General features: G+C 36.0%; 1 protein-coding gene across 1 annotated transcript; it reads right to left on the reverse strand.

Annotated features, from left to right (window-relative positions):
* Positions 1–10,019: 10,019 nt before the first annotated feature.
* LOC100032639 (elongation factor 1-alpha 1-like) lies at positions 10,020–10,886 on the reverse strand. Its single transcript, XM_056821019.1, has one exon. The coding sequence runs from the start codon at positions 10,809–10,811 to the stop codon at positions 10,020–10,022; it is 792 nt and encodes a 263-aa protein (XP_056676997.1). The 5' UTR covers positions 10,812–10,886.
* Positions 10,887–11,947: the final 1,061 nt, after the last annotated feature.

The following is an 11,947-nucleotide window of genomic DNA, read 5'->3' on the forward strand; positions in this document are numbered from 1 at the left end:
TTTCCTCAATTTCTTCACATGTAAAATGGGGATAATGATAGTACTTTCCTTCCAGGGTTGTTGTGAAGATCAAATGAGATAATTATTGTAAAGCATTTAGCACAGTGCCTGGCACAAAGTAACTGCTTTATTAATATTAACTACTATGGTAATTATCATCATAACTTATTATTATTATCATTACAAAGACCTTTTTCACAAAGGTCCTAAGAAAAAGTATAAAATGATCATCCTTATGCTAGTAGGGAAAAAGAGAAGTGACTTGTCTAGGGATTCAGGGCCAATAACATGGTATGTAGGGTGTTGGACTCTAAGACAGGAATATCTGAGTTCAAATCTAGCCTCAGGCATTTACTAAATACATGACTCATGGCAAGTCACTTAGTATCTCTCAGTTTAAGTTTTCTTTTCTATAAAATTGATTAAATAATAGGACCCCCAGCATTGTTGTAAGGATAAAATCAAATTACATATAGATATGGATAACTAGATAGATAGCTAGATAGCACTTTGGAAATTTTAATATGCTATACCAATTCTAAATATTATTAATGTCATACCACACCATCATTGATCATACCAAACATCATAAAAAGAAAAATAAAATGGGATCTGGAAACAAGGGTCCTGATTTTAAACTGTTTTTTTTTTTGTCAGTTACTATATGTAATGTGACTTTTGAAAAGCCATTCAAAGCTCTCTGGAACTCAGTTTCCTCATCTTTAATGAGGACCTTGAAATAGATATCTCTGAAGAGTGGTATTTTAGACACCAGATGTGAATTTTAGATTTACTCCATTCTGCTTAGTCTAATAATTAGGAATGTATACACCCTTACTTAAGGATTAAGTGTTGAGTAGGTATGGCCTATGACAGACATGTGCTAGAAAGTGACAAATAAGAAACAACTGACAGACCCCTTGGGCTATCCTAAATCAAGCTTAAGCTACCATTTGGTACATGTGAGAAACAGGAAGTGATATAAAAACAAGGCTATATATTCGCATCACTTCCTCTTGTCTGTCTCTCCTTCACCGCAGAGATGTGGCTAGTGGCAGCATGCTGGGTGTCTTGGCATCTTGACATGCCTGCAGCTCTTTTCCGGGTTTGGTGGTGAACGTCTTGGTGTGGGTCAGGTGAGGCATCTTCCCTGAGCTCTCTTGGAGTTTAGGCTTATTCCTTTTTTTCCTTTACCTTTCCTAAAATGCTATCCTCCTAGGAGGCCCCTCATCTTGGAGGAGGCCTCGTGGCTGGAAGCCGAGCTAGATTAAATATTGGAGGAGGCCTCGTGGCTGAGGTCTCTGAACTCCCCTTGGCTCAGGCTAGGCCGGGGAAATCTTATACCCTTTTCCTTTTCTCTTCTTCTTAATTCCTTCTCTCTATATTAATTAAACCATCATAAAATTCCCAAATTGACTTGAGAATTTTTATTGGGACTTGAATTGATCCCTGGCAACCATAAGTATAATATATTAGTATAAAAAACCCTAAATTTACCCCTTACACAGAAAAGATACAAATTTTAGATAAGAAACAAGGTATCTGACTCCATGGAGTTTACATTATAATTGAAGGATATCTAAAATATACAATGATGCATGATAAGAATAATAGAGAGATATTATCAGACATAGAAAATAGTCTGGTCAAAGATAAGGTGCTAGAAATATGGCATGAATGAGAGATAACAAGTCATTCAATTTTGCCAGAACTTAGATTTGTAAGGAGAAGAATAAGATACAATTGGAAAGGTAAAAATAATCAGATTGTTCAGTGTATAAAATACTCTACTAACAATTTTGAACTTTACCTGGTAATCAATAGGGATACAAGTAAGGTTTTAACCAGAGCATAACAAAAAAGATGATTGATGTGAAAAGTAGATTAAAGGGAACAATGAAGATAGTATGCCCTAAGTTACTATTAATGGAAATAGAGATGGGGGGGTGGAAGTGGAAGAAATGGAAAAGATAACTGACAACTTAATAAATAGCACAAAAGTTGGAGAAAAAGGAAGGAAGGATTGAAGATAATAGCAAAGTTTTGATTAATGAAATAGTAATGCCAGAAGGAAGAGTAGATTTGAGAGGAAAGATATGCTTAGTTTTGGAGATTCTGAGAATGGAACATCCAGAAGACTTAGGAGACATGGCATTTGCCATTAAAGAAAACATAGGGAGAGAGGAGGACAAAGAAAATCTAGAACACAAAATTAGTGATTCAAGAAGAGGAGCCAGTGAAGTAAAGATAGAAGGAATGTTAAAGAGAGGCAGTACAAGAATAAGGAGAATGTGGTGTTTATGAAGGAAAGAAAGGAAAGGATTTTTGGAAAGGCAATGATCAAAATTTCAAAAGATACACAAGCCAAAGTTGGTCAAGTCTGGTAAAAGGCCATTGGATGTCCTGTTTCAAGGTCATGAGTAACTTTTGAGTGAAGAGGTGAACTCAGCTTGCAAGTGTAATATTTATTGGGAAAGGAAATGGGAATGAAAAAAAGGGGGATAATTAATGGGAGGTTTGTATGGGGGTATGGAGGAGTTAAGTGGAGAGAGGGTATATAGCTTGGTGAGGCAAGGGAGGGAGATGCCCCCTGCTGAGAGGAAGCAGCAGGGGTCCAACAAGGACTCTTTGTCCTGGAATGACTGAACTGAAGTTCAGCTCCCTCTATGACCAGAAAAGATAGTCCACTTATCTGACTGTAAATTCAAATAATATAAAGTTTAATAACCAGTTGGGATTGGAGTTTTTTCTCAGCTTCAGACCTGAGGCCAGGCCCCAGAGGCTGGCAGAGGGTTTGTCCCACTCCTGTCTACTGTATATCAGTCCTCTTTTTTTTTTTTTTTTAGAATCTTAGCAGTAGACAGAAAGCAAACAAGAACAATTCTAACTTTCAGAAGTGATTGGGCCTGAATCTTTGGGCTGAACCAAGAAGAGGCGGCACACCACACCAGACTGGGCTGAACAAGCTCCTTCCTCCTCCAACCCCAGGAAGCAAGTCCCAACCGGCAGGAAGGAAGTACTAGTCACAAGACCCAACTGTCCCTCCCAGATGCCTCTTCCCCCACCAATTGCCAGTCTAGTTTCCTTTCCACACAAGGAATTAAAAAGAGAGCAGGTGACAAGGAAACAAAGATATCAAGGGCAGTAAACATTTTGCTATAAGTTTTTCTGAAGAGGAAGAGAAAGAGCCAACCTTATGCTTATCACTATAGAAGCTGGGATAAAGTACTGTTTGTGAGGAGATCATAAAAGAAAATGATAAGGAAATTAATGCATGGAGAAAAACAAGATGGTACATAATGAAGTGTTCCACTGTGAAATTTAAGATATAATGTTTGAAGGAGTTAAGCAAAAATGAAGTATATTGCCACTCACTGGAATAGTTAAGGAAGATGTTCAGGGAAGAATATATTGAGAGTTAAGAGAAACAGAGGAAAAAGAGAAGCATCTTTCTCCTCTGAATAGAACTGTTGAGCAAAGGAAGGAGAATGTAGTCTTATGCTTCTTAGTCAATGTCACGTTATAGAATGAAGTCTAAACTAGGGCTTTTTGATGTTTTAATCAATAATTCTAATGAAAGAATAGATGGCATCATTTTATAATTACAGATGAGAAAAGACTAGGCAGACACTGGAGAGTGGAGTCAGTACCCAACAGAATACTGACACGTTATAATTTTTAGCCCAAACTAATAAGACTTAAAATCATTATTACTGAATTTTCTTTTCACATACATTTGTTTTTCAATAAGACTCTCCTTTTGTTCTATCCAGGGAAGCTTCCCTATCAACTTGAACAACAACAAAATGGTTCAGTAAAACATACCAATATATCATTCACATCTGATAGCAAATATAAAATAATCAATATCTTTAGGGATCCAGATCTTCCACAATAGGAAGATGAACTTTCTCATCTCTTTTCTATGGCCAAGGCTCATCTTAAACATTTATATGTTCAATTTTATTTTATTTTTATTTCCCTTTCATGGTTGTAATGATTTTGTATTTTGTTTTGCTGCTGATACTTATTTCACTCTCCATCAATAAAGGGTACAATCCTAGTTAGGCACTTCATTCTGCATTGTATGTCTACTTCTCTGAATGCTTTGCATTCATCTTTTATTACTGTGAATTAGTATTGAACTTCTTCCTTGTACCCTGATTTGCTTAGCCATTTCCTTTTTTCAATGAACTTACTTTGTTTTTAATTGTTTGCCTCCAGAAGTGAAGCCATATTTTTGGCACATTATGAATATTTGTTTCTGCCTCTGATTTCTTGGGTCATATGAATAAATAGTAGGATTGCTGAGACCAAATATATGAATAGTCATTTTCTTATATGATTCAAAACTGGTATAATAAATGACTAGCCTAATTTACAGCTCCACTGAGAGAGAATTATAATGTCAGTTTACTTCCAACTCTTCCAAGGCTGACTATTTCCATCTTTATCAGTAGATGTTTTAAATGTGTACTTATGTGAAGAGATTTGGAGCAATATTCAATAGTGTTGTTAAAAATTTGTCATTCTTTTGAGGACTCTTTGTTTATAACCTTTGACAATTATCTACTGGGGTATGGCTCTTGATCTTTTATGTTTATGAAAACTATTTTAAAAAACTTATATCTATAGATGTAGGTCTATATCAGAGCTATTTTTGCTACATTTTTCATTCAGTGCTATTCCTTCTAAACCTAGATTTTTTTTATCTGTAAGTAATCCTGCAGGACTTTTATGTTGCAAATCTCTCCAGTAACAAGGAAGGTTGGAGAATAGTTAATGTTTAGGTAGAGTTTAAGGAGAAAGATAGTAAGCTCTGTTTTGGACCTAATGTGTTTAAATCCAGTTCAAAATCTGTGACAGGCATTCAGACATGCAAAATTGGAGTTCAGCAGAGCAACTGTGGCAAGGAAAGTAAATTTTAGGATCATTACCATAAGGTAGTAATTAAATCTATGGGAGCTGATGAGATCACCAAATGAAATAGAGGGAAAATAACAACAACAACAAAATGGCAGAACCCTGAGGGATTTACATGGCTAAAGGTGCAATTTCAATTTACAAGAGGATCCAGCAAAGGAGAAAAAGAATAATCAGACAGGTAGGAGGAAAATCATGAGAGAATTGCATCTAGAAAACCTTAAGTATCAAGTAGGAAAGAGTGATTGACACTGCTCAAAGCAACAAAGAGGTTGAGGAGAATAAGGACATTAGATTTCAGAACTAAATATTATTAACATCAGAGAGAGTGCCATGAGATTGGAAGCCACATTGTAAGGGGCTAACATTGAGAGAATAGAAAATGGAGGCATCTTTTATAGACCACTTTTTTTGGGTCTATTAAAAAATAGAAGAGATATAGGATGATATTTAGGTGGCATGAAGATATCAAATGAGGATTTTGATGATAGGGGAGAATTGGGTATGTTTGTAGACAATAGCAAATGAGCTATTAGAGAAGGAGAGATTGAAATAAGTTAAAGAGACAACAGGGAACAATGTGTTAAAGGAGACAAAATAGAAGAGACAGGATTTCTTACATAGGTAGAGGGGTTGGCCTTGGTAAGGAATAAGGCCACCTCTTCATGTGATACAGAAGTGAAAGAGAAGACAATGGTAGAAAGCATCTGAGTGACAGGAGATGAGAAAGAGAAGAGGAGAGAATTCATAGCAAATAGACATTTTTTTCCTGTAAAATATGAGGCAAGGTTCTTAGATGAGAGAGTAGGTAGGTAGAAGGAGAGAGGGAGAGCCATTAAAGAATTGAGAAGGGATAAAAAACTTTGGAAGAGCCATTGTAGACAGTGGGATATTGAGTTGATGAGAGAGGTATAGTAGGATTGACAAACAACAGTGAGGGCTCAGTTGAGACTGTGTAAAATAAATTTGTACTGTCCCCAGCCACAATGATTGTATTACTTTATCTTTTTATCACACTACATACACACACACACACACACACACACACATATTTATTTATAGGAGTGAAGGGAAGGCAATTAATAATGGCAGTGATCCAAGGCTAAGACCTGACTGAGTATAATCAGTGATATCATAAGAGGACTAAGTTTTCAAAATTGGAGTACAGTGTGGAGTTGAATTGGTTTGTCAAGAGGGTCTAAATGGGGGGAAAGGAGAGAATGGTTAGTGCAGGACAGATGGCCTGGTAAAGAACTGAGAGGTCAAGGGATTGATGATCTTGAGGAAGAAGAGTAAACATTTATAAAGGAGGAAGAGGCAAACAGGTAAGAGATCATGGTTGGATAAGAAGACTTCAAAATTCTTAAACATGAAGGTGGCACGTTTGTGGATGATGACAAGTTGAAGGATATAACTATGTTTGTGTATGGTTGATGGAGGATAGTGGAAGCACTCGAGAGGTGAATAGGTTGAGGAACTGAAGTGGTCAGAATATTTGAGAGAAGATAAACAAACAAACAAATGAATAAATAAATAGGCAAACAAACAAATGCAAATTTAAGTCCCCTAGTTTGAGGGCAAGAGTTTGTAGAGGAGAGAAAGATTGCAAGCCAGGTTTAAAACTCATTGAGGAAGGAAGGATAGTGACCTAGAAGTCTATAGATAATAGACACTAGGATTATATTATCTAGTTCTTATAAAAATCAGGCAGTTCATTATTCCTTATAGCAAAATAGTATTCCATCACTATCATATACCTCAATTTGTTCAGCTATTCCCCCACTGAGGAACCCCCCCTCATTTTTCAATTTTTTTGCCACCACAAAAAGCATAGCTATAAATATTTTGTGCAAACATAACCTTTTATATTTTTAAAAATCGCTTTGGGATACAAACCTAGTAGTGGTATTGTTGGATCAAAAGACATGAATTCATTCAAAGCCCTTTGGGCATAATTCTAACTTGTTTTCCAGAGTGGTTGGATCAATTTACAACTCTACAAGAAATGCATTAATGTCCCAAATTTGCCACATCTCCTCCAACATTAATTATTTTCCTTTACTGTCATATTGGCTACTCTGTGATGTGTAAGGTGGTATCTCAGAGTTGTTTTGATCAACATTTCTCTAAATCAGAAAAGATTTAGAACATTTTTTCATATTATTATTGATAATTTTGATTTCTTTATTTGAAAACTGCCTGTTCATGTCCTTTGACCATTTATCCAATGGGAAATGGTTTTATTTCTTATACATTTGACTCAGTTCTTTGTATATTTGAGAAATAAGAACTTCGTCAGAGGATTTTGTTATAAAAATTTTCCCCAAGTTAGTTGCTTCCCTTCTAATAGCATTCAAATTTCTAAAGGAAAAGTTAAATGAATTACAAGAGGAAATAGACAGTAAAGTTATACTAGTGGATGATGTCAATTAATTAATTACTCCTCTCAGAACCAGGTAAATTTAACTATAAAATAAATAAGAAAGAAATGAAGAAGATAAATAGAATTTTAGAAAATTTAGCTTTGACAGACCTCTAGAGAAAAATGAATGGATACTTTGCATCTTCACAAACATTTACCATGTATTAAGGCATAAAATCTCATAACTAAATTAAGAAAAAAGAAAATTTAAATATACCCTATTCAGATCATAATGCAATTAAGTCATATTCTCTAAAGGACCATAGATATTTGGAATAAAAATTAAGTGGAAACAAAATAATCTAATACTAAAGAATGATTGGCCAAAGAACAATAAATAGAAACAATGAATAATTTCATTTATTTCTTTTTAAAAGAATGACAATGATGAGACAACATACTAAAATTTTTGAGAGACAGTAAATGCAGTACTTAAGGAAAATGTATATCTAAATGCTTACACTAATAAAATAGAGAAAAAGCATATCAACAAATTGGGCATGCAACAACAACAGCAGCAAACTAGAAAAAGAACTAATTTAAAATCTTCAATTAAGCACCTAAATGGAAATCTGGAAAATCAAAGGACAGATAAATAAATTGAAAATAAGAAAACAATTGAAACTAGGAGCTGGTTTTATGAAAAGAAAAAATCAATAAAGTAGATAGACTATTGGCTAATTTGATTTATAAAAAGAAAGAAGAAATTCAAATTATCTGTATCAAAAATGATGTGTAAATTCTATACTAATGAAAAAAGAATTGAAGCAATTACAAGGAACTATTTTGCCTAATTATGTGCCAGTAAACCTAGTATGAATACTTAAAAAACACAAATTGGCTAAATTAACAGAAGGGTACATAAAGGGTGACACCATCAGCAAATTAGGGGAACATGGAATAGTTTACCTGTCAGGTCTATGGGTGAAATAAAATCTATATCCTAATAATAAACAGGGAACATTACAGGATATAAAATGGATAATTCTGATTATATTAGATTAAAAAGTATTTGCACAATAAAACCAAAGCTACAAAAATGAGGAGGAAAGCAGATAATTCAAGACAATTTTGAAAAAATTTTCTGATAAAGACTTCATTTTTCAAATATGTAGAGAACTGAGTCAAATTTCTAACAATATAAATCATTTCCCAATTCATATATATTCAAAGAATATGAACAGGCAACTTTTGGTCAAAGAAAGCAAGGATATCTCTAGTCATATGAAATATTCTAAATCATTATTAATTGGAGAAATACAAATTAAAGCAACTCTGAGGTTCCACCTCATACCTTTCAGCTTAGCTTTGATGGAGAAAGAAAATGACAAATATTGGAAAGAACATGGGAAAATTGGAACATTAATGTGCTGTTGGTGGAGTTGTGAACTGTTCTAACCATTCTGCAGAGCAATTTTGAACTATATCCAAAAGACTATGAAATTGTGCATAGCCTTTGACCAGTAATATCACTATTATAAGAGATTAAAGAAAAAGGAACATGACTAAAAATATTCTTGAATATTCCTCAAATATCCATTTTGCCTCTCACTAACATCTCCTTTAATCTGTATTCTCTTTTATCAGCCCTTTGCCATTCCCTTAGCCTTTCCTCTTCTACTTATTTGTTGACTAAAATGGATTTCTATGCCTTAGCAATGATCTACATAGAAATATATTTTCCATCTGGAACTAGTTCACAAAAGAGTCAGGTTTAAGCATTGCCCACTCTTACCTGTAATTCTCTCCTTTTTAAAAAATGTTCCTTGTGCACGTATTTTAAGGGAGATAATCTTCCCCATTCTTCCTTTCCCTTCCATCTTCTTTTAGTACATTGCTCTTTCTTAATCTTTTTTTGTTTTTTTGGATCATTCCAGCATTATAGAATCACATTTATGCTTTTCAAATGTATTCCTAGTACTCTTTCCAAGTATACTAATTGTTCTAATAATGATAAAGGTCTTGAGGGTTCTTATGTATTATCTTCACATTTGGGAATATAAAAATTTCAATCTTACTAAGTTGCTAATGTTTTTTTCACTCAGGTTTACCTTTTCATGTCATTCTTGAGTTTTGTGTTTGAATGTCAAATTTTCTACTCAGCTCTTTTTTTTTTTTCATCAGTGTGATTTTTAAATTTCCTCTATCTTGCTTGGTCTAGCACCTAAGAATATGCACACCCACACTACACGGGCATGTGCTAGCTAATGACAAATCAGAAACATCTAACTGTCCCTTGGGCTGTCCTAAGCCAAGCTTGAGCTACCATTGGCACATGTGAGACGCAGGAAGTGAGGTAGAGAACAGCCTTTGGAGTTCTCATCACTTCCTGTAGAGAATGCTAGAGGCCAGTTCTACCCTGGAGCTCGAGCTTGAAGGAGCCCCTCAGACAGCTTCTCTTAAGATTGATCACATGAGTGATAAGGACTGACTCCCTTCTCTGCCTTGGCTCTCCAAGGCCTTAACTCCTGCTTTGGCTCAGCCTGAGACAGAGTGGTTCTGAGTTAAACTCTTTTCCTTCTCTCCTTCTTTCCTTCTCTCCCTCTCTCTCTCTCTCCCTCTAATAATTTCTTTCTCTTGTTGTAATTAAATTACCATAAAACTCCATTCTGACTTGAGTGTTTCATTTAGGATTTTTATAAGTGAAATCCTTGGTGACCTATAATTAATATATTCAGACTTTAACCCTAATTTTAAATCTAAGAGTTTGACAACCACGAAGGGACTTGTCAGTTGGACAAGTTTCTGGCAAGATGCAATCCAAAGCTTCAAGCAGTGTAGTTCCATTATCATTGCCTTCCTTACGGGTGACTTTCCATCCCTTGAACCAAGGCATATTGGAGCTTGGCTCCAGCATGTTGTCACCATTCCAACCTGAAATTGGCACAAAAGCTACTGTGTCAGGTTGTAGCCAATTGTAGCCAATTTTCTTAATGTAGGTACTGACTTCCTTAAGAATTGATGCATATCTCTTCTGGCTGTAGGGGGGCTCAGTGGAATCCATTTTGTTGATGCCAACAATCGGTTGTTTCACACCTAGTGTGTAGGCCAGAAGGGCATGCTCATGGGTCTGCCCATTCTTTGAGATGCCAGCTTCAAATTCACCAATATCAGCAGCAACAATCAGGACAGCAGAGTCAGCCTGAGATGTGCCTGTAATCATGTTCATGATAAAGTCTCTGTGTTCCGGAGCATCAATAATGGTCACATAATACTTGATGGTCTCAAATTTCCACAGGGAGATATTAATAGTGATACCACACTCATGTTCAGCCTTCAGCTTATCCAAGACCCAAGCATATTTGAAGGAGCTCTTTCCTATCTCAGCAGCCTCCTTCTCAAACTTCTCAATGGTCCTTTTATCAATTCCACCACATTTGTAAATGAGATGGCCAGTAGTAGTGAACTTGCCAGAGTCTGTGTGTCCAATGACGACGATGCTAATATGAGTCTTTTCCTTGCCCATTTTTGTGGAGGTTTAGTGATGGTTTTCACAACACCTGTGTTCTGGTGGCAAACCTGTTGAAAATACTACTCTAAAACTCTGTACAACCCTTAACCCTGCCACCTTGCTTCCAGATTTACCAACTTCAGGAGAACCATAACACAGCTGTGAAACACTAGTGTCCATGGCAGAAAAGCCTCAAGATGATCTCTTGGACCCTACCTTAAATAATTCAGACCTGGTCTTATTTACCAATGGTTCTTCTTTTATGAGAGATGGCAAACGCTACACTGTAGCTGCTGTAATCACAGAATTTGCCACTGAGTGGTCGCTGCCCTCTAATATTAGCACTGAAGGGGCAGAACTCATAGCTCTGAAACATGCCTGTATAATTGCCAAGGGTAAAAAGGCAAAAATTTATACAGATTCTAGATATGCTTTTTGCATTTGTCACTCAGTCGGGATGCTATGGCTCCAGAGAGGATTTTTAACCTCAGCTGGAAAATCCATATTATTAATGAAGCTCTTTCTGCTCTCCAGCTGCCTGAAGCCATAGCTTTAGTTTATTGCTCTGCCCATACAGGTGGCACTGATCTTGTCTCTAGGGGAAATGACTGGGAAGATGCTGCTGCAAAGCTAGAAGCCATAGAAGGGCCTGAATTAATTTTAACATTAACAACCACTGATGACTTAAATTTATCACTTTCCTATAATGAAAAGGAAGTAGAAAAATGGAAACAAAAATTCAAAGCAAAACAGATCAATGGAGTATGGGTGTCATCTGAAGGAAACCCCCTGCTCCCTAGAAATTTCTATCACAAAATTTGCCAATCTGTTCATAAAAATGGTCACTTTGGTACCCAGGGCATCATGGGCTCTGTTAAGAAATTATGGCTAGCCCCTGGTATAACTACCATAGCCTCTAAAGTGTGTTCAGCCTGCTCTACTTGTCAGGCATATAACCAACATGCCTTTCATGGAAAAACCTTGGTGGGCATCCTCTGGCTTACACACCCCTTGAGCACCTACAGATAGATTTTATAACAATGCCAAAGGCTGGACAATATAAATTTTGTCTAGTCATAGTAGACAAACTGACCAGATGGCCAGAAGCATTTCCTACAGCCCAAGATACAGCAGCTTTTGTTGTTACAGTG

Source organism: Monodelphis domestica, chromosome 3, assembly GCF_027887165.1.
Source record: "Monodelphis domestica isolate mMonDom1 chromosome 3, mMonDom1.pri, whole genome shotgun sequence".
NCBI lineage: Eukaryota > Metazoa > Chordata > Mammalia > Didelphimorphia > Didelphidae > Monodelphis > Monodelphis domestica.

What these genes read in the sequence shown, in the direction of transcription:
- LOC100032639 (XM_056821019.1), bottom strand. Translation starts at nt 10,811, where the DNA reads ATGGGCAAGGAAAAGACTCATATTAGCATCGTCGTCATTGGACACACA.